A 23,964-nucleotide genomic window follows, 5' to 3' on the forward strand; every position below is an offset into this window, starting at 1 on the left:
AACCCGTTTCACTATCCCACCCTTTACATTTTAATGATCTATGAAAAGGTTTTTTTAGTTGCATTTTATTTTGCACATTGTCAATCTAGTAAAATAGAAGTATAATATAGCTTTGAAATAATATAATCTATGAAGTATAAATAGTTTGTGTGAGATTGCTCTGATGGAAGTATATAATACATAAATATTAATTCTATTGAGAATACGCGATTATAATTTAAACTATGGAGTACAAACGATTGAAACATGAATCGTCGACCATTGCAACAAAATTTAACAAGACATTGTGTATGTGTTATTTGGGCCACTACGTTTTTGCAAAAAAAAAAACAGTACAGTGGGGTAGGTGCATAGTGGGGACGGGGAGGTCACAGCCCAAGCAAAAATTTCTGTACTATGCCAGTGTTAACGACAGGCGCAGTACTGGCTGCCCACAGTTGGCTGGCCCGTACTGACGTAGTACTGGCCTAAGCGTTGTCTTAGTACTGACCCAGTACTGGTTGGCCAGTGCTGGCTGCCAACTTTACGCCATTACTGGCATTACAAAAACTACAGTACTGGCTAGCCCGGGTTCGGCAGACTTGTGCCAAGCGTTGGCTGAGTATTGGCGCAGTACAAGATAACATATATTTAAGTTTTTTTAGATATAGATAATATTTACTATACCTAAGACTCCGAAGACCTAGGTCTGGTTAGAAAAACATGAAGTGATAAAATGTGTTTTAATGTGTTTAATTAAATGCAAATCTTAGAATCTAACCTATCTAAAGACTGTAAAGTAGAAAACAAAGTGTGATACTTAAAAATTATCTAGTTTTCTAATTAGTTTTAATTATTAATTGTATTAAAATTAAAATGTTTAAATACTATTGAAGAAAAAAATACTAATGAGGTACCTAACTGTTGTATTAAATACTTTTATAAAAATATTTATTTTTATTTGTATTAATTTGTTAAATTTATAAATACTTTAATCTTTATTATCATTAAAATTGTTTTTATTAAAAGAGGTACTTAATTCAAATATCAAGTACAACCTGCTTTGAAAATATTTATTTTAAGCGGTCTCATTGTGTCCTACGACATACTTTGAATATTTTTAAAAAAAGTGTTCTAATATAAAATGTGCTTCAGTTATTCAATTTATTAATATATATTAGAAAAACATTGCGCAAGTACTGCGCTATTATTCTGCCAGTATAAAGTTATTTATAATGCCAGTACTGTGCCATTACTGCGCCAGTATTGCGCCAGTACTGCGCAATTATTATACCAGCATAAAATCTGTACCGATTATCAGTATTGGGCCAGTGCTGGCTGTCAATACAGAATAGCGTTATCATTTGGGAGTTACGCCAGTACGGGCGCAGTACAGTACTGCGCCCTTGGTAAATTTCTGCTTTGGAGGTTTACAGGAATTTTTAAATCTGAAAGTGATAAAATCACTTTCGAAAAAGCGCTTCGATGCAAATAGGTAGTTAGTATTTTCAAGCCAGTACAGTCCAAACCAAGCACAGTATAAACCAGCAAAGTTAGAAAGTTTTAAATTAAGGTTCTGTATTTACAAATGAGCATCAAAGCATTTATTTGAAAGTGATTTTATTCAATTTTATCACTTTTATTTATAATAATTCCTGTAGACCTGTGACCTCTCCATTTCCTCATTGCTTTGAATACATTATGGCTATACTCTACTGTACTAGTCCTCTCGGATAAAATCACTTTCAAATTAACGCTTTGATGCTCATTTTTAAGTACAGAACCTTCATTAAAACTTTTTAACTTTGCTGGTTTATACTGTGCTTGGTTTGGACTGTACTGGCTTGAAAATACTAACTACCGATTTGCATCGAAGAGTTTTTTCGAAAGTGATTTTATCACTTTCAGATTTAAAAATTCCTGTAAACATGTGACCTCCCCGTCCCCACTATGCCCCGTCCCCACTGTACTGGTTTTTTTTAATAAAACTATTAATTATATAATATTATAAAATATCGCTCACCTTCTGTTTCTCTGTTAGTGTAGAATCGGTTTGTTTTAAAAAACAAATTATTAAACACAACGCAAAAACTTGTTTTGCATGCATAATAAACATTTTTAATTATTCAATACTTTTTAAAAATTCTTAAAAATGTTTTTAACTGAAATGTAGTATATAAAGACAACGAAAAGAAATAACGTGTATCTATAAAGTAAAACCAGAGTCTACAAAATATGCTTTAAACAAACCAAAACAAAATGTGTTTTACCAAACCTTAAAGTTTTGCTACGTAAATGTGTCGAGTGGGTATATATCAGTGAGGCCACAGTTGTATTTACACACAGTTTTATATTGTTCTAAAATGTTTATATATGTTGTGTATACATTTCAAATATCTACATTATAATAAATATTTTTTAACATTTACTAGAACCTATGATTAACATAATAAAACCTTTAAATCCCATTATTAATCTAATTACTTCTCCATGATCTTTATTGGACAAGTCTAGCGCTTACTTTATAATTATTCAAGTCTTGGTGTAATTCCTATAATACCCATTACAATATTAGGATTAAATATCATTAGTATACGGTGGTATTTTAGCATTGTATCAATTCAAATAATATTATTTCCCTACTAACGGCTTTAAGTGACACGCTAGAATTGAGGAGTTGTGTATACAATGAAGTGCACATGCCACTTAAAGTGTTAAAAAGTCTAGTCAGGAATAGAAATCTATTAAAAAGTTCAAGTTTGGCATAAGGGACGAATTTAGATTGAATATTCCAAGAGACAGAGGTAAATCTGAGATGTAATACATAAACAAAAAAAAACATTGTGCACGTGTATTGATCTAATATAAACTTGTTTGCATATAAAGGACAGGAACGGCTAATTAATTGAATATTATTTACAAATCGTTACGCTGTTTTTGTTTAATTTAATATCAAAATATTCTTTATTACTATTTCTAACTTAGTTACCTATTTGATAATTAAATGTAATACTAATTTGGATGTATATTATACAGGTAATACTAGTAATATTTTTTTACCACATCGCAAACTATTTTACAGTCGTGTCAGTCGTATTGATTATCGTTTAAAAATGCTCTGCTCCAATTTTATTAAATATCAAAACAATTGAATTTTCCACTAAAAAAATTTATCCAACAATTTTTTTTTTAATGACAAAATATAAAAACATTCTTATATACCGAATTGTTTTAAGTACATTATTTATTATATTAATTCATTTTTAATCACTGTATCATTTAATATTTTAGTATAAATACAAATTTTAAATAAATATGACATTTAAATTCATTTTTGAATTATTTAAATGTTGTAATTTACCTTTTATTTAAAATCATTTCTTATTTTAATTATAGTTTATTTCGTTATTTGAGCATTTAGCTGAATAATGTTTTTCATCCAGATAAATTTTGTATTTAAATTATCATTGATACAATGAATTTATTACGCTCTATAGTGTGACTAGTTGACGATATTATACATTTTAATAATCTATATTTCAATAATTATTTGGTTTGCATACATGTTTATTGTTACTCGTTAATTAGATGACTTAAACTATTCGATGGTTCGTTAATTAATACATGAACTATATTACATTTGACTAAAGAACAAAAATTATTATAAAAATACGATATCAATAAAAATATAAAATTAAATTTAAATTAATCAAAACAAATACACGCTTCAATTGAAAAAGCTGTTCATTAAATAAAACCACAAAAAAGGGATTACAAGTGTCATTACTAGAAATAAAAACCATTGTTTGAATTTATTTGTTAAACTTTTTATTTTTGCAAATTTAATAATAGTGCACCCATGTAAACATAAAAGATAAATATGTAGAGTATTATAAAATGATATTTAAATAATCATATTATAACAATAATATTAAGCAAATTAAATATATTATAAAATCCAAAATATTGCTTAAAAGAAAAAAATATGTTTTTTTTATTCTAATACATTTTAATTATTGTTTAATAACCTTAAATTTATTAGTAATTTATGAGTTACTATTTTTTTGATATTTCTTAATTTAATTGGGGAGTTTTTCATACAAACCTAATCCAATTAACAGATAGGTAGCTGATACAGTATTTTACGGTGTAACTTTGAAAATATTAGATTTTCAGACCTTGTGTTATAATTATGTAAGGCTGGTTGTGTTATTTTTTTCACGACAAGAAATACAATTTTTTTTATAATATAATTATTTTTACGGTTAATAATAAAATAGAATATAAGTGAAATGTAAAGAAACGATGGTGAAATGCCATCATGTCCCAGTTATGTTAATATACATACACAAATTAAATAGGTATTAGTATATGTATATTTTTATTTAAATACAAAAATTAGTATTTGTATGCTTGTATCCGGTCACTTACGATAAAATACAAACGTCTCTTTTTTCTTCTTTCGGCAATCTATGCCGCAAACGTTCTATAAAAAACTCTTTATTCTAAAACTGTATTTTTAAATTAATTTTCTTGATACTTACCAACGCCTCTAGTCGGTGGGTGATTATCTGTTTCGGGTTGGTGGTCTGGGCTCATAACATTTTTGCCTTTCTAAAATAATTTTAGTATATTAAGAGGTATTTCAATACAAATATTATTTTCTGACATATTTTAAGTTTCAAGAATTATACACTATAAGATAATAATACTAGATAATAACTTATATGCCAAATAATTGTGTGTATAGTTATTGGTTTACAGTCAGCGTAGCCACATTTTAGCGCTTAATATTTAAAAATGATGTACTCTAAAATTAATTTTCTACCCAAATGGTGTGATTTGTACTACCTTTACATCTGTTTATGTTATAAAACTAAATATGAATTACCTCATTCTGGTGATCATCATCTTTGGCATCTTTAGCCTTATCTTCTGCTAAAAAAAATGTAATGAATTTAACAAAATCGTGTACCAATCGTTGCGTAGAAATGCAATTTTTAATATGTATCACAAATCATTATAAATATGGTAAAATAAGATTTTTTTCGAAATGTATGTTAAAACTCAATTAAATACTTACCAACGCTATCAGTCGGTGGGTGATTATCTGTTTCGGGTTGGTGGTCTGGGCTCATAACATTTTTGCCTTTCTAAAACAATATTATAATATTAAGAAGTATTTAAGTACAAATACTATTTTCTGACATAATTTAAGTTTCAAGAATTATACGCTATAAGATAATATTACTAAGTAATAACTTGTATGCCAAATAATAGTGTTTACATTATTGGTTTACAGTCAGCGTAGCCACTTTTCGGCGCTTAATATTTAAAAATGATGTACTCTAAAATTAATATCCTACTCAAATGGTGTGATTTGTACTAATTTTACATCTGTATATGTTATAAAACTAATTATGAATTACTTCATTCTGGTGATCATCATCTGTGGCATCTTCAACCTTATCTTCTGCTAAAAAAAATGTAATGAATTTAACAAAATCGTGAACCAATCGTTGCGTAGAAATTCAATTTTTAATATGTATCACAAATCATTATAAATATGGTAAAAATAAGATTTTTTTCGAAATTTATGTTAAAACTTAATAAAATACTTACCAACGCTATCAGTCGGTGGGAGATTATGTGTTACGGGTTCTTGGTCTAGGCTCATAACATTCTTGCCTTCCTAAAATGATAATAATATATTAAGAAGTATTTAAGTACAAATATTATTTTCTGGCATAATTTAAGTTTCAATTATTATACACTATAAGATAATAATACTAGGTAGTAACTTGTATGCCAAATAATAGTGTTTACATTATTGGTTTACAGTCAGCGTAGCCACTTTTCGGCGCTTAATATTTAAAAATTATGTACTCTAAAATTATTTTTCTACCCCAATTGTGTGATTTGTACTACCTTTACATCTGTTTATGTTTTAAAACTAAATATGAATTACCTCATTCTGGTGATCATCATCTTTGGCATCTTCAACCTTATCTTCTGCAAAAAAAAAATGTAATGAATTCGACAAAATGGTGTACCAATCGTGCGTAAAAGTGCACTTTTTACGAAGTATCACAAATCAATATAAATATGGTATGAATAATTGTTTTTTGGAAATTTATGTTAAAACTCAATTAAATACTTACCAACGCTATCAGTCGGTGGGTGATTATCTGTTACGGCTTCGTGGTCTAGGCTCATAACATTTTTGCCTTTCTAAAATGATATTAATATATAAAGTATTTAAGTTCAAATATTATTTTCTGACATAATTTAAGTTTTAATAATTATACACTATAAGATAATAATACTAGATAATAACTTGTATGACAGCTTATAGTGTGTGTAGTTATTGGTTTACAGTCAGCGTAGCCACTTTTCGTCGCTTAATATTTAAAAATGATATACTCTAAAATAAAATGCCTACCTAAATTGTGTGATTTGCACTACCTTTAAATCTGTTTATGTTATAAAACTAAATATGAATTACCTCATTCTGGGAGTCATCACCTTTGGAATTTTCAACATTATCTTCTGCTAAAAAAAAATAAAAAATTCAACAAAATCGTGTACTAATCTTTGCCTACTTGTGCGCTTTTTATTTTTCTATCGTATAGAGTACCAAATAAATATAAAATGGTAGGAGAAACTCTTTTATCGAAATTTGTATTTAAACTTATTACTTACCATGGAGATTAATTTGTGGTTCTTCACCTTCTAGGCGTCGAAGACTTTGCAATTTCTTTTGAAGTATTGACGTTCCCTATAATGTTATTAACATATGTATAGGTAATTATTTAAATAAAAACAAAGACATTTTTTATGAAAATTGTAATTCATATCAGTTTTTATTTAAGTACATTAAAATTTTTAGTGAGGAAACCGACTTAAATAACCATTAATGGCATCCTTAAATTAATGAAAGGCACCAAAAGATCGTTAATAAAACAGAAAATATTTTTAAATAGTTTAAATAATAATAACCAAAATCCAAGAATGTGTATTTACTTGTAGTTAGTTTGTAGGTAAGTTTAATTTTGATAAAAAGTTTTTAATTTATATTTTTTTACAATTTTGATTTATAGAAAACCGAATTAAATAAATTTTACTGTCAGCCCTAAATTAAAAAGTCTGTTTAATAAAAAATATTAAATATATGGATTACCTTACTGTGGTACTCAGCATTGTTTTCCTGAAAAAAATGCATTAAACATAAAATATACATTTGTTTTATATTCATTTTAATTTTAAACATATACTGCTTTTTTATATTTTTAAAATGAAATGTAGTAATACGTGAGTTGCATCATTTTTTCATATGTTTAGGAAAAAAAGTTTCTCACCTTTCTCAGGTGCTTAACGGCGTTCATCTTTAAAATAAAGAATTAAACATTAAATTATAGTAACATTTGTTTTAATTCCATTATAATATTAAACATATAATATTTGTTTAAATTATTAAACTATTTTTCAACTAAAATGTGGTAGTCATGTAGTTACAATTACACTTTTTCATTTGGGTTTTTATAGTACATTTTAAAAAATAACTTAAATAACCTTTACCTCCTGCTTATCTATAAGTGTAGGAGCGGTTTGTTAAAAACAAAAGAAACTCTTTAACATTAAAAAAAAACTTGTTTTGCATGCATAATCATTTTATAACTATTTAATAGTTTTTAAAAAGTTTTAAAAATGCTTTCTAACTAAAATATATACAGGGTTATCCATCTGATGTGAGACACTCAAAAAATATAATATTCTGAAAAATCATCATTCTTTTATACTTATAGGTACATATTTTTCAATTCGTTTAATAGTTATTTATATAGGTTAAAGACATAAAACAATTACGGATTTGTTTTTTTTGTAAATAGAAAAACACGTTTTTAAATCCCTAAATTTAAAGTTAAAACAATTTTAAAAAATTTTGATTTATAGGAAACTAGTATAAATAAACTTTACAGTCAGCCCTAAATTAAAAAATCTGTTTAATATAAAATACTAAATATACGGATTACCTTACTGTAGTACTCAGCATTATTTTCCTGCAAAAAATGCATTAAACATAAAATATTCTTTAAATTCATTTTAATTTTAAATATATATTGTTTTTTTAAATTTTTAAAAACTGTTTTCAAATAAAATGTAGTAATATGTGAGTTGTATCATTTTTTCATACGTTTAGGAAAAAAATTGAATTATAGATTACCGATCTCTGGTGCTCAATGACGTTCATCTTTAAAATAAAGAATAAAACATTAAATTTTATTAACATTTGTTTTAAGTCCATTATAATATTTAACATTCATTATTTGTTTAAATTACTAAACAATTTTTTAACCAAATTGTAGTAGTTATCTAATTACGATTACACTTTTTTATATGGAATTTATAGAACATTTTCAAAAATTACTTAAATATCCATTACCTCCTGCTTTTCTATGAGTGTAGGAACGATTTGTTAAAAACAAAACCAACTATGTAACATAACAAAAAAACTTGTTTTGCATGCATAATCATTTTAAAATTATAAAATAGTTTTTAAAAAGTATTAAAAATGCTTTCTAACTAAAATATATACAGGGTTATCTATCTGATATAAGACACTCATGATTTCAAAAAAAAAATAATATTCTGAAAATCATCATTCTTTTATACTTGTAGGTACATATTTTAATATATTTTTCAATTCGTTGAATAGTTATTTATAAGGGATAAAGACATAAAACAAGTACGGATTTGTTTTTTTGTAAATAGAAAAACATGTTTTTAAATCCAAAAATATCTAGTAAAAAAATATAAAAAATATGAGGGTATTTTTTAAAAATGTTTGTCAATCTGTTGGTTTGCTATTTCTTTGCAGAGATATTATACATACTGTTAACCATATACAATTAAATGTTTTGTGATAATGATATACAAAAGGACCTTATCCACCTATTCAAACTGAGAAATGACAACATTGTTATCGATATGTTGTATGATAACATTTAACGGGAAATCATTGTGCTGCTGTTGTAAAAACGGAGTTCGTATTTACAAAATTTAAAACATATCTTCCTTTTTGACTACATGATGTCAATACTTCTCGTTGTATTACCTTACTGTAGTACTCAGTGTTATTTTCCTGAAAAAAAAAATGTATTAAACATAAAATATACATTTGTTTTAAAATCATTTTAATTTTAAACATATAATGTTTTTTTTTATATTTTTAAAAAGTGTTTTCAAATAAAATGTAGTATTATGTGAGTTACAACATTTTTTCATATGTTTAAGAAAAATAATTTAATTATAGATTACCGATTTCTGGTGCTCAATGGCGTTCATCTTTAAAATAAAGAATTTAACGTTAAATTATATTAACATTTGTTATAATTCCATTATAATATTTAACATACATTATTTGTTTAAATTAATTTTACTATATAAAGTCCATACTTCTCTTATGTATATGTGAGAAAGGTAAGATGATTGCCTTAAATTAGGTAAATCATCCTGTATAAAGAATGTATTTTTTAGAAGTTGAATTTTGAGAGTAATGTTTTCAAAGTTATAACTAAAACTTTTTGTCTATGTTATACCAACGTTTGCTAAAGTAATGAGTGTATTATGAGTGATATGTAATACTTACGTATTACATATCATATACCTGTATACCTGTGTATACCTGTATTTGTTTTAACTAAAACACCGCTAAGTTAAAAAGCTACGACAGCTGCGTCGTAGACCAATGATGACATACACTATTGGGCTCGTGTGTGCAGAACCTGACAATCCTAAACTAAAATAAAAAATAAAACCACCACAGTCTAAGCCAAGCACTATCAATTCCAGCACAGTCTACACAAACTTCTAGTGAACAAGGGGGATAATATTATGTCTGAAAATAGTTTTAAAAAATGGTACGCCTAATATATTTTTTATTAAAATGTCCACTCGATCAGAGCATTATTCATGAATTTATAGCACATAGCTTTGGTATAGTCTTAACAATTTTTGTATATTAGATAATAATGCTAGTGAACGACTTATAAGCCAATGAATAGTGTATATAGTTATTAATCTACAGTCAGAGTTGCCACTTTTTATCACTAATCACTTAAAATTGATTTACTCTAAAATATTCAAGTTTTGAAACTTGAATATGGACATAGCGCATTGAATAAATTTTAAATGTATATATATACTTGTTTAAAAACATTAACTATTTTTTATTTCTTTTTTAAAAACTATTTTATTCAAACACATTTTTTATCATTTAAAATAACCTTGGGATTCACGACTTTAATGTTTATTTAATTTAAAATTTAAATTAGTATGGTATTTTTCAAATTTAATTATTTAAAAGATTTAAAAAAAATGTTGTATAAATTAATTACAATAATTAATTAATTTAAACACGTATAAAACAATTGTAATTCTTATCAGTTTTTATTTAAGTACATGTTAATTTTTAGTTAGGAAACTGACTTAAATTACCATTAGTGTCATCCTTTAACTAATGATAGGTACTAAAAGTTCGTTAATTAAACAGAAAATATTTTAAAAGACTCTAAAAAATAATAACCAAAGTCCAAGAATATGCATCCACTTGTAGTTAGTTTATAGGTAAGTTTAAGTTTGGTAAAGCCCTAAATAAAAAAGTCTGTTTAATATAAAATACTAAATATATGGATTACCTTACTGTAGTACTCAGCATTATTTTCCTGAAAAAAAAATGTACTAAACATAAAATACACATTTGTTTTTAATTCATTTTAATTTTAAACATTTATTATTTTTTTATATTTCTAAAAAGTGTTTTCAAATAAAATGTAGTAATATGTGAGTTGCATCATTTTTTCATATGCTTAGGAAAAACATTTAAGTATAGATTACCGATCTCTGGTGCTCAACGGCCATCATCTTTAAAATAAGAATTAAACATTAAATTATATAAACTTTTGTTTTAATTCCATTATAATATTTAAACACTATTTGTTTAAAATATTAGACAATTTTTCAACTAAAATGTAGTAGTCATCAAGTTACGATTACACTTTTTCATATGGGTTTTTATAGTACATTATAAAAAAATTAATTAAATATCTATTACCTCCTGCTGCTCTATGAGTGAAGGAACGGTTTGTTAAAAACTATTAAATATTACAAAAAAACTTTTTTGCATGCATAATCGTTTTAAAATTATTCAATACTTTTTAAAATAATTTAAAAATGCTTTTCAACTAACATTTATACAGGGTTTTCCATCTGATGTCAGAGTTGCCAGTTTTTATAGCTAATCACTTAAAATTGATCTACTCTAGAATATCTCTTAGTCTGAAAGTTTTGATACTTGAATATTGACATAGCGCATTGAATACATTTTAAATGTGTATACAATTGTTAAAAAACATTAACTATTTTTAATTCCTATTTTAAAAACAATTTTATTAAAACGCATTTTTTTATTATTTAAAATAGCCTTGGGGTTCTCGACTTTAATGTTTATTTTATTCAGAATTTAAATTAGTATGTCATTTTTTAATAATTTAAATGATCTAAGAACAATTTTGTATAAATAAAAAAATTAATTTAAATACATATATATATAAAATTGTAATTCTTATCAGTGTTTATTTTTGAACATGTTAATATTTAGTTAGAAAACCGGCTAAAATAACCATTACTCTCATCCTTAAATTAATAAAAGGTACTAAAAGTTCGTTAATAAAACAGAAAATATTTTTAAATATTTTTAAAAAATAATAACCAAATACAAAAAATGTGCATCCACTCGTAGTTCGTTTATAGGTAACTTTAAGTTTGGTAAAAAGTTAGTATTACAATTTTGATTTATAGGAAACCGGAATAATTAAACTTTACTACCAGCCCTAAATTAAAAAGTCTGTTTATTATAAAATACTAAATATATGGATTACCTTATAGTAGTACTCAGCATTATTTTCCTGAAAAAAATGTATTACGCATAAAATATACATTTGTTTTAAATTAATTTTAATTTTAAAGATATTTTGTTTTTTTTTTATTTTTAAAATGTGTTTTCAAATAAAATGTAGTAACATGCGAGTTGCAAAATTGTTTCATATGTTTAGGAAAAAAATTGAATTATAGATTACCAATCTCTGATGCTCAATGGCGTTCATCTTTAAAATAAAGAATAAAACATTAAATTTTATTAACATTTGTTTTAAGTCCATTATAATATTTAACATTCATTATTTGTTTAAATTACTAAACAATTTTTTAACCAAATTGTAGTAGTTATCTAGTTACGATTACACTTTTTTATATGGAATTTATAGAACATTTTCAAAAATTACTTAAATATCCATTACCTCCTGCTTTTCTATGAGTGTAGGAACGATTTGTTAAAAACAAAACAAACTATGTAACATAACAAAAAAACTTGTTTTGCATGCATAATCATTTTAAAATTATAAAATAGTTTTTAAAAAGTATTAAAAATGCTTTCTAACTAAAATATATACAGGGTTATCTATCTGATATAAGACACTCATGATTTCAAAAAAAAAATAATATTCTGAAAATCATCATTCTTTTATACTTGTAGGTACATATTTTAATATATTTTTCAATTCGTTGAATAGTTATTTATAAGGGATAAAGACATAAAACAAGTACGGATTTGTTTTTTTGTAAATAGAAAAACATGTTTTTAAATCCACAAATATCTAGTAAAAAAATATAAAAAATATGAGGGTATTTTTTAAAAATGTTTGTCAATCTGTTGGTTTGCTATTTCTTTGCAGAGATATTATACATACTGTTAACCATATACAATTAAATGTTTTGTGATAATGATATACAAAAGGACCTTATCCACCTATTCAAACTGAGAAACGACAACATTGTTATCGATATGTTGTATGATAACATTTAACGGGAAATCATTGTGCTGCTGTTGTAAAAACGGAGTTCGTATTTACAAAATTTAAAACATATCTTCCTTTTTGACTACATGATGTCAATACTTCTCGTTGTATTACCTTACTGTAGTACTCAGTGTTATTTTCCTGAAAAAAAAAATGTATTAAACATAAAATATACATTTGTTTTAAAATCATTTTAATTTTAAACATATAATGTTTTTTTTTATATTTTTAAAAAGTGTTTTCAAATAAAATGTAGTATTATGTGAGTTACAACATTTTTTCATATGTTTAAGAAAAATAATTTAATTATAGATTACCGATTTCTGGTGCTCAATGGCGTTCATCTTTAAAATAAAGAATTTAACGTTAAATTATATTAACATTTGTTATAATTCCATTATAATATTTAACATACATTATTTGTTTAAATTAATTTTACTATATAAAGTCCATACTTCTCTTATGTATATGTGAGAAAGGTAAGATGATTGCCTTAAATTAGGTAAATCATCCTGTATAAAGAATGTATTTTTTAGAAGTTGAATTTTGAGAGTAATGTTTTCAAAGTTATAACTAAAACTTTTTGTCTATGTTATACCAACATTTGCTAAAGTAATGAGTGTGTTTTCAGAAAAAATATAATCCCTTCGTTGAAACGAGGGTAAGTATAACGTTTTTAGTTTACGGCATACATTCAAAATATTTATATAATCTATACATTCGTATTACATATCATATACCTGTATACCTGTGTATATACCTGTATTTGTTTTAACTTAAACACCGCTAAGTTAAAAAGCTACGACAGCTTCGTCGTAGACCAATGAGACATACACTATAGGGCTCGTGTGTGCAAAACCTGACGAGCCAAAACTAAAATAAAAAATAAAACCCCAGTGTAAGCCAATCACTATCAAAACCAACACGGTCTAAACAAACTTCTAGTAAACAAGGGGGATAATATTATGTCTGAAAATAGTTTTAAAAAGTGACACGCCTAATATATTTTTGATTAAAATGTCCTCTCGATCAGAACATTTTTCATAGACTTATAGCACATAACTTAGAAATATGAAAAATTGTGGTCCTTATTAATTGGGAAGTTGGTCTCTATTTATTTTTCCAAATTTTACATCTCCCCCAATACGCAAACTAGACATAGTTATGACTGTTAAATAAATCGGTGGCTTTAAAGTTAAACACAGACAAAAAAAAATATATCTGCTTTGCACTGAAATTTAAATTACTTTGTAGGAAATAGGCATATCAAATGTATTAAACATAATCGAATGAACTATAAAAAAAATATTTAATACGTTTTAATATAAAACATTTTTGTTAATTGATTATTCGGTAGGTTCGAGTACAAATATTATCATTGCAGTACAGATAATTTTACAATACCAAAGTATTATTTTTTTATCTTGTATTAAGACTTATGACTAAAGCAAAAATAACCGATAAATTATTAATTAAACCAAGTGAGAATTGGAGGGGCTCACGATAAAAAAACATCCTGTAGGACATTTTATTTTAATACATCAAACAATATGTATATCGTTTACCAAAAATTTTAATCTTATTTTAAAATTTCAGACACAAGCAAAATAAACTGATCACGTACAATATACGTTTTTAAGCAAGTGTTATACGGACTATGTAGAAACAGTTGTATTAAAGTATGACGCAAAAGACAATGTTTTTTTGTAAAAGAACAAAACGATACATGTTTAAAAAAAAATACTCTGGTAAATTGGAACTTATTCATAATATTCATATGTTCATAGGATTTTTATTAACATGAATGTGTTCATTTTCTTACAAATTATATAATAAGTTTATATAATTTTATAGTTATAAAATACTCTTATTAAATTCTTTCAAGATAAGTGAAAACATTAAATATCACAATAAATATAGGTTATAGGACTTTGCCTCGTATATAATTAATATTTTATATAGAATTACAATTTCTATCCTTTAATATCGAAAAGTGTATTTTGGAAAAAAGTCTACTTATAACAATTGTGAACTAAGCTATCGAAATATTAACTGGTTGATAACCAGTTTTGAACCCCTATTTTTAAAGTTATGAAAGTTTAATTATAAGGACGGGAAGTTGAGAAGTGTGAGCAGATAAAACAGATACTACACTGCCCCTTTCTACCAGACCTAAACTTGAAACTTCAAAAATTGTTATCAAAAACTGGTTATCGACCAGTTGAAATGTTTAGTACATTATTCCCCTTCAAAAGTCAATGCAAGGTATGTTAATTAAACCAAATGAGATATTGAGGGGCCCACAATAAATAAACACCCTGTAGAAAATTATATTCGAAAACGATTAACTACATGTACATAGATTACTAAACAAATATTTTTTTATCTTATATTAAAACTTATGACTAAAGCAAAAATAACGAACACCTACAATGTACTTTTTTAAGCAAGTGTTATTCGGACTTTGTAGAAACAGTTGTATTAAAGTATGACGCAAAAGACAATGTTATTTGTAAATCAACAAAACAATACATGTAAATTGGAACCTAATCATTATATGCATATGTTCATAAGTTCATATGAATACTATAAACATAGAGTATGTTCATTTTCTTACAAATTATATAATTAATTTAAATAATTTTATAATTATAGAATACTCATAGGAAATTCTTCAAACAACATCTTAAGTTAGTTTAAACCTAAAATAGCGTACAAAATGACGATAATTTTACATCTGCTTAATATAAATTATAATGTATGAATTACCTCTTCTATGAATACATCTTCTATCGCTTGTATCGCCTTAAACACAAAGTATGAAATATAAAATTAATACTTGTGTTAAGTTCATTTTAGTTTTTAACATAAAATACAAAATGTTTATAATTAAAATTGTAATTATGGTTACATGTTTTAATAATACTATTAATTATAAAATATTATAAAATATCGCTTACCTTCTGTTTCTCTGTGAGTGTAGAAACTATTTGTTTAAAAAAACAAACTATTAAACACAACGCCAAAACTTGTTTTGCACGCATAATAAACATTTTTTAATTATTCAAAACTTATTAAAAAGTGTTAAAAATGATTTTATAGTATACAAAGACTTGTACTTCAAAGACAATGAAAAGTAATAACGTGTATCTATAAAGTAAAACCAGAGTCTACAAAATATGCTTTAAACAAAGCAAAACAAAATGTGTTTTACCAAAATTTACAGTTTTGCTACGTAAATGCGCCGAGTGGGTATTATAGATATTGTTCTAAAATGTTTACATATGTTGTTTACATATTTCAAATATCTACACTATTATAAATATTTGTTAATATTTACTAAAACCTATGACTAACATAATAAAACCTTTAAATCCCATTATTAATCTAATTACTCCTCTATGATCTATTTTGAACGAGTCTAGCGCTTTTTTTTATAATTCTTCAGTCTTGATGTAATTCCTATAATATCCAACACAATATTAGAATTAAATATCATAAGTAAACGGTGGTTTTTCAGCATTGTATCAATTCAAATAATGTTATTTTCCCATTAACAGTGTATAGGCGTTTAATGCTGTTCCCTCATATTATGTATAATAATAATTAATGTTTTATAATATATTATTCAACATGCATTTTGAACTATAGTTAAAACCGCATAGGCCAGCAATACTTTTATTACGTTTAATATGGTTTTTTTTTATAGTGGGTATTATTTTAATATTTTTATAAATCGAAAAATATTGTTTCTCACAGTGGTGGGTTCTAAATGTCACGTAACATGCAATGTAAATATAATCTTATAGGTATCATAAGATTTTGAATATTAACGTTATAAAAACATAATTTACATAATAATTTTCTCATTATAGATCTATAAAGATATTATTATGACATATTAATGTTATACCACTCCAGGACTCATAACTGTTAGATTAGTAATTATATGTGATCAACATTTGATAGAAATATTTTAATTTAAAGTCAACTTATACACTTTCATATTGTCAATATAATAGATCTACATACAATTTTTGTAATGATATGATAAAACTTGTTTAAGATTTTCAGTGTTTTTATTAAAATATACGAAATACCTGAATTTTATTAGATTTGGCTAAAAAACAAAAATTATTATGAAAATATGATATCAATAAAACTATTATATAAAATGATTAAAATGAATGAAAACAAATACACGCTTTAATTAAAAAAGCTGTACATTAAAAAAAAAAAAGACAAAAAGGGATTACAAGTGTCATAACTAGAAAAAAAATCATTGTTTAAATTTATTTGTTAAACTTTTTATTTTTGAAAATTTAATTATAGTGCACTAATATAAACATAATAGATGATTATGTAGAGGAATAACAAATAATGTTTAAATAATTATATAAAAACAACAATATTAAGCAAATTAAATATATGATAAAATCCAAAATATTGCTTAAAAGAAACAAATATGTTTTTTTTATTCTAATACATTTTATCATTGTCTAATAACCTAATCTTTATTAGTAATATAAGAGTTACAATATTTTCACATTTCTTTATTTAATTAGAGAGCTTTTCATACAACCCTAGTGCAGTTATCAGATAACTGATACAGTATTTTACGGTAAGACTTTGAAAATATTTTTAGGCCTTGTGTTATAAATTATAATTATGAATAGCTGGTTGTGTTTGGTTTTTTCATGACTAGTAAGAAACGATGGTGAAATACCATCATATCCCAGTTATGTTAATATACATACACAAATTTAATAGGTATTAATAAATGTATATATTTATTTATATACACAAATGAGTATTTGTATGCTTGTATCCGGTCACTTACATTATCACACAACCACCTTGTTTTTCTTCTTTCGGCGAGCCATGCTGCAAACGTTCTATAAAAAACTATTTGTTCTAAAACAATATTTTTTTAATTCATTTTCTTGATATTTCTTACTTACCATCGCTATCCGACTGTGGGGGATTATCTGTTACGGGTTCGTGGTCTGGGCTCATTACATTTTTGCCTTTCTAAAATAATTTTAATATATTAAGAAGTATTTAAGTACAAATATTATTTTCTGACATATTTTAAGTTTCCAGAATTATACACTATAAGATAATATTACTAGGTAATAACTTATTTGCCAAATAATAGTGTATATAGTTATTGGTTTTCAGTCAGCGTAGCCCCATTTTATCACTTAATATTTAAAAATTATATACTCTAAAATTAATTGCCTACCCAAATTGTGAGATTTGCACTACCTTTACATCTGTTTATGGTATAAAACTAAATATGAATTACTTCAATCTGGTAGTCATCATTTTTGGCATCTTCAACTTTAGCTTCTCCTAAAAATTTTTTAATGAATTAAACAAAATCGTGTACCAATCGTTGCGTACAGGTGCGCTTTTATATTTTGGTATTTTTTAATTGTATTAGGTACTAAATCAATATAAATATGAAGGACTGCGGAGAAAAAAGATCAATGTCAATTTTTTATGAAAATGAGATTTTGATATCAAATTGTTTGTATTGATGTATTGTATCTTTTATGCGCCCGAACCAGGGGAAAAAACGGATTAGTCGAGATTAATGACTGCCGGCAAAATGTAAAACGTTTTGAAATTAAAAACATGATTTTCTAAGTATGTTAAAAAATTGACATTTATCATTTTTCGCCGCAGCCCTTCAAATGGTATAAGAAATAATTTTTTTTGAAATTAGTATTTAAACTTATTACATACCATGGGTATTAATTTTTGTTTCTTCACCTTCTAGGCTTTGAAAACTTTTAGTTTTCTTTTTAAATATTTCACTTATCTATAATGTTATTAACATATTTATAATTATTTAAATAAAAACATTTTTCCAATGAAATATTTTAACACCTATTCTAGTATAGTTTTAACAATTTTTATATATTTTATAATAATGCTATTAAATAACTTATCTGCCAATGAATAGTGTATAAACTAATAAGTTTATACACTCACTATCTACAGTCAGAGTTGCCAGTTTTTATCGCTAATCACTTAAAATTGATCTACTCTAAAATGTCTCACTATTTGTCATCCTTAAATTAATGAAAGAAACTTAAAATTCATCAATAAAACAAAAAAAAAATTGAAAATCACTTTAAAAAATCATAACTAATAGCCAAAAATGTGCATTAAAATGCATCCGAGTGTTAAACAAAACATTATCACATGAGTTGCGCTAGTTTAACTTCTGTTAAAGATAAAATACTAAATATGGATTACCTTACTGTAATACTCAGCATTATTTTCCTAAAAAAAAAAAATATTAAATATAAAATATACATTTGTTTTAAATCCATTTTAATTTTAAACATATTTTGTTTTTTATATTTTTAAAATAGGTTTTCAAATAGAATGTAGTATTATGTGAGTTGCATCATTTATTCATATGTTAAGAAAAAAATCTAAATATAGATTACCGTTCTCAGTTGCTTAATGGCGTTCATCTTTAAAATAAAGTGAAAAACATTAAATTATATTATCATTTGTTTTAAATTCATTTTAATTTGTAACACACATTATTTTTTTAAATTATTAAAAAATGTTTTTCAATTAAAATGTAGAAGTCATGAATTTACGGTTACACTTTTTCATTTAACTTAAATATTCATTACCTCCTGCTTCTCTGTGAGTGTAGGAACGATTTGTTTAAAAAAAACAAACTATTGAACATTACAAAAAAAAATGTTTTGCATGCATAATTATTTTAAAATTATTCAATAGTTTTTAACAATTGATGAAAATGCTTTCCAATTAAAATAATAATATACAAGGTTATCCATCTGGTGTAAGACACTAAATTTCTCTGAAAAAAATAAATTTCTGAAAATCATCATTCTTTCATAATTGTAGATCCATATTAATATGTTTTTTAATTTGTTAAACATTTTATAGTTATTTATAAGGGATGAAGTCATAAGACAAATACGGATTTTGTTTATTTTGTAAATGGAAAAACATGTTTTTAATGCATACACATGCAGATAAAATTTTTAAAAAATGTGAGCGTTATAATTTTAAATTTTCATCAATCTGTTGGTTTGCTGTGCCTTTGCAATTATATTATATACAATTATAACTAAAAACAATAAAATGTATCAAGATAATGATAAACAGGCGGTCTTTAGCTATCTCTTTAAACAGAGAAACAACGACATTGTTAAAGACAGGGGTTCTATTATATTTTTTTAACGGAAAACTGTTTTAATCTTATAATAAAAGTTTTACAACGTCAAGGCAATGCATATGTATTTAAAATGGTCATAGCAAACGAAGTGATTGGTGAAAAACCACATATGTATACTCAAACAATTATTAAAATTGTTTGTCTACGTGATTATGGTGTTCAAAACATATGCTCTTATTTTAAAAAACAAAGTCCATACTGCTCTCATGTATACATGATGAGTGTCATACACTAGATAAGTCATCCTGTATGAAGAATGTTTTTTAGAAGCCAATTATAATGTGCATTAAAAAAAAAATCGTATCTTTGTGGCAAAAATTGAATCCATATATTATAATAAACGATTTATATTTTGATTTCAGATAATAAAATGGCTTGGTTTAACTTAGGTTAATTAATAAGTTGAACATTGTTGATCTCAGCTGTATACTAAATCTTTTAATAAGTCGAAGTTGGGTTAAAATAAAATGTTGTAATTTATGATTTGTATCGATTAAATTTCGAGAGTTGTGTTTTGAAAATGATAACTAAAACTAATTGTGAATGTAATACTAAAATTTGCTTAAGTAATGAAGTGTGTTTCCAGAAAAAAATATAATCCCCTCATCAATCTTGTGTAAGTATTGAATTTGCGGGATTAATAACGTTTATTAATAATTCAGGTTACGCAAATTCACGGCATACATTCAAAATATGCATATAAGCTCTACATAGTACATTCTATATACCTGTACATACCTATATTTGTTTTAACTAAAACAACGCTACGATGATAATGTTTAAAAAACCACTTGAAATTTATAAAACACACTCATTCCACATTGGCCCAAAAAAATTTGTTTTCACATTAGTTTTTTTGATAGTTACTTTTGATATTTAAATGGTAACATATATTTTATGAACTTTTTAAATTAAGAATATTTTACTACAAATTTAAACTGGTTCATAGCCAATTTTGAACCACTATTTTTAATGTTATAAGAGTTTAAATGTTAGGATGGGAGGTGAAGTGCGGTTGGAAAGTGTAAGCAGATAAAAATAATACTACACTGCCCCTTTCCTACGGCCCTAAACTTGAAACTTCAATAACTGGTTAACGACCAGTCAAAATGTTTTAGTACATTATTCCCAATTTAAAAAGTCAGTGTAATGAATGCAAATGTATGTTACTTAAACCAAGTGATATATTGCGGGGCATACGATAATAAAACACCCTGTGGATAATTTTATTCAAATAATGTTTTTATTCGAAAACGATAAACAACATATACATAGATTACTAAACAAATATTTTTTTATATTTTATTAAAACTTATGACTAAAGCAAAAATAACCGATCACGTACAATGGTCGTTTTTAAGCAAGTGTTATATGGACTATGTAGAACCAGTTGTATTAATGTATGACGCAAAAGACAATGTTATTTGTAAAACAACAAATCAATACATGTTTTTAAAAAATAAAACACTGATTTAAATTGGAACTTAATCATAATATTCATCTGTTCATATGAATATTATCAACATAGAATATGTTCATATTCTTACAATTTATATAATTTTATAATTATAGAGTACTCATATGAAATTCCTTATACAACAACTTAAGTTTGTTTTAACCTAAAATAGCGATAATTTTACATATGTTTAAGATAAAATATTAAATATGAATTACCTCTTCTTTGCACACAGCTTGTATAGCTTGTATCGCCTTAAACACAAAGTATGAAATAAAATATTAACTCTTGTGTTTAGTTCCTTTTAGTTTTTAACATAATACACAAAATGTTTATAATTCAAATTTTAATAACGGTTAAATTTTTTAATAATACATTAAAAAAAATAACTAAAATATCGCTTACCTTCTGCTTCTCTGTGGGTGTAGAAACAGTTTGTTTTAAAAAACAAATTATTAAACAAATCACAAAAACTTGTTTTACGTGCATAATAAATATTTTAAAATTATTCAATAGTTTTTAAAATGTCTAGAAAATGATTTCAGTTAAAATGTTATGTTTAAATATTGCTTCTTTTAACTCAAATTTAGAGGTGGTTTAAAATGAAATAATGTATATCTATGAAGTACAACCCGAATTTACAAAATAAGATTGAAACCAAACCAAAAAAAAATTTGTTACCAAAATGTTTGTATTATAATGTATCGTAGTATATGATCATATTGTACAGATATCAAAATGAGGTCACAGCTATGCACAGAAGTTGTTCTAAAATATTTTGTGTATAAAATCCAAAGTTTAAAAGTTTTTTTTTATTTTGCGCTATAATGTGTAATCTTAAAATCTATAAAAAAAAAATAGTTCATAAATGTTTATTTTGCAATTGAGTAACATTTACTAAAACCTATCAATTACATAATGAGAGCTTGAAATCTTATCTTTAATCTAACTACCTATAATGATCTGTATTCGACAAGTCCAGCACTTATATTTGTAATACTTCAGTATTTAGGTATAATTATATATCTATAAATGAACAAGTAATCGCCCCGAGTGTTATTAGTTATATTAGCTGCTATTGCAATTCTAATAATTTTATTTCCTCGCTAAAGGCCTGTAGGCGCTTCATGCAGTGACCTCATGTTTTGTACAATCATTAATGTTATATATATTATAACAAAAATCTATGATACAATCTTTTGTTTAAATAATATAAGACCCACCATATTTTACAAAATATTTAGTATATCTTTTTTATGGACTATTATCGAGTACAGGTAGTTTTTCACGATGATTGTTGCAATGTTGTAATAAAATACAATACTATACGGTTTATTGTTAACCCTTCGGTAGTAACCATGGGGTATTTTAATACCCCAGACAAATAAAATACGTTATATTTTTTTGAGGTTAAAACATTTGTACCTCAAACGCTGTGGTATCCTAAGTGATAAGAGTATAAATATGATAGTGTGATTTTTATCATTAGCAGTGTAGAACCAAATGATAAACAGCCATTCAAAGTGGGGTCTGGAAATATTTTACCCCATGTGACTATAATTGTTTTATAGTTTGGTAATACATTTTATACGGTGGGGTATTAGATTACCCCGGGTGACTAAAATTGTTAAAATCAATTAGGTGACTACCGAAGGGTTAGTAGGTCAAAGGTGCTGTTGTATGAGCATACATTTTAGTATAAATTGTTTAGAATCCAATAATTTGTGATACATAGGATGAGATTAAATAATATACACTTATATTATGCTTGTATTGTTGTAGAATATATTTCGAAAACATAAAATCCACCGTAATTGTATGGTCTTGTATTGGTCTTTACACGACCAATTCACCCGGTTTTTCTAATCCACATATCTCTGTTTCCTCTTAAGATGGGTTTTTGAAATTGGAAACATAAATTAAGCTTATGTGGTTTGGGGCACTGTCAAAAATTGAGCTCTTAACATTGAGTTGCTTAAAGAGGGGAGAATTTATAAACTCACTCTCTTGTCATCAAAATTAATCATAAGATTTGGCACAATGATTCACAGTACGCCTGCGGTACTGAAGAAGTTTACGATTAACAATACAATTAAATTTTATTATATAAAAAGACTAGGCAGGAATTTAAATCTATTAAATAATTCAAGTTCGTCGTAAGGGGTGAATTGAGATTGAAAATTCCAAGAGACAGAGGTACCTTTGTCTGAGTAATCAGAAAAATATTGTGCACGAGTATTGTTCGAATATTAACTTGTTTTCATATTAAGGACAGGAAGGACTAATTTAATTGTATATTTACATAACGTAACTCTGTTATCGTTTAATTAAATATCAAAATATTCGTTATTACTCTTTCTAGTTCTCTCATTTAGTTCTCTCTT

General features: G+C 25.4%; 1 protein-coding gene across 26 annotated transcripts; it reads right to left on the reverse strand.

The window, feature by feature from the left end:
• Positions 1-4,051: 4,051 nt before the first annotated feature.
• LOC126836887 (protein IWS1 homolog) lies at positions 4,052-15,997 on the reverse strand. Of its 26 annotated transcripts, none has more exons than XM_050570570.1 (24): positions 15,854-15,997; positions 15,663-15,698; positions 13,211-13,237; positions 13,008-13,034; positions 12,117-12,143; positions 11,919-11,945; positions 10,876-10,902; positions 10,677-10,703; positions 9,298-9,324; positions 9,095-9,121; positions 8,204-8,230; positions 8,013-8,039; positions 7,338-7,364; positions 7,160-7,186; positions 6,682-6,757; positions 6,485-6,528; positions 6,141-6,210; positions 5,948-5,991; positions 5,602-5,671; positions 5,409-5,455; positions 5,063-5,132; positions 4,871-4,917; positions 4,524-4,593; positions 4,052-4,465 (listed from the first exon to the last, which is right to left on the reverse strand). In XM_050570570.1, the coding sequence occupies exons 1-24, from the start codon at positions 15,944-15,946 to the stop codon at positions 4,407-4,409; spliced, it is 1,050 nt and encodes a 349-aa protein (XP_050426527.1). In that variant the 5' UTR covers positions 15,947-15,997; the 3' UTR covers positions 4,052-4,406. The 26 variants fall into 26 exon arrangements, with proteins under 26 accessions (XP_050426527.1, XP_050426528.1, XP_050426529.1 ...); XM_050570571.1 differs by having other exon boundaries at positions 5,409-5,452; positions 6,485-6,531; XM_050570572.1 differs by having other exon boundaries at positions 4,871-4,914; positions 6,485-6,531.
• Between the last annotated feature and the right edge of the window lie 7,967 nt (positions 15,998-23,964).

The sequence above is a fragment of the Adelges cooleyi genome, unplaced genomic scaffold, assembly GCF_023614345.1.
Source record: "Adelges cooleyi isolate 19-005CV unplaced genomic scaffold, UGA_ACOO_1.1 ACOO_flye_CR_arks_rails_tigmint_CR_PRNA_247, whole genome shotgun sequence".
NCBI classification, from domain to species: domain Eukaryota; kingdom Metazoa; phylum Arthropoda; class Insecta; order Hemiptera; family Adelgidae; genus Adelges; species Adelges cooleyi.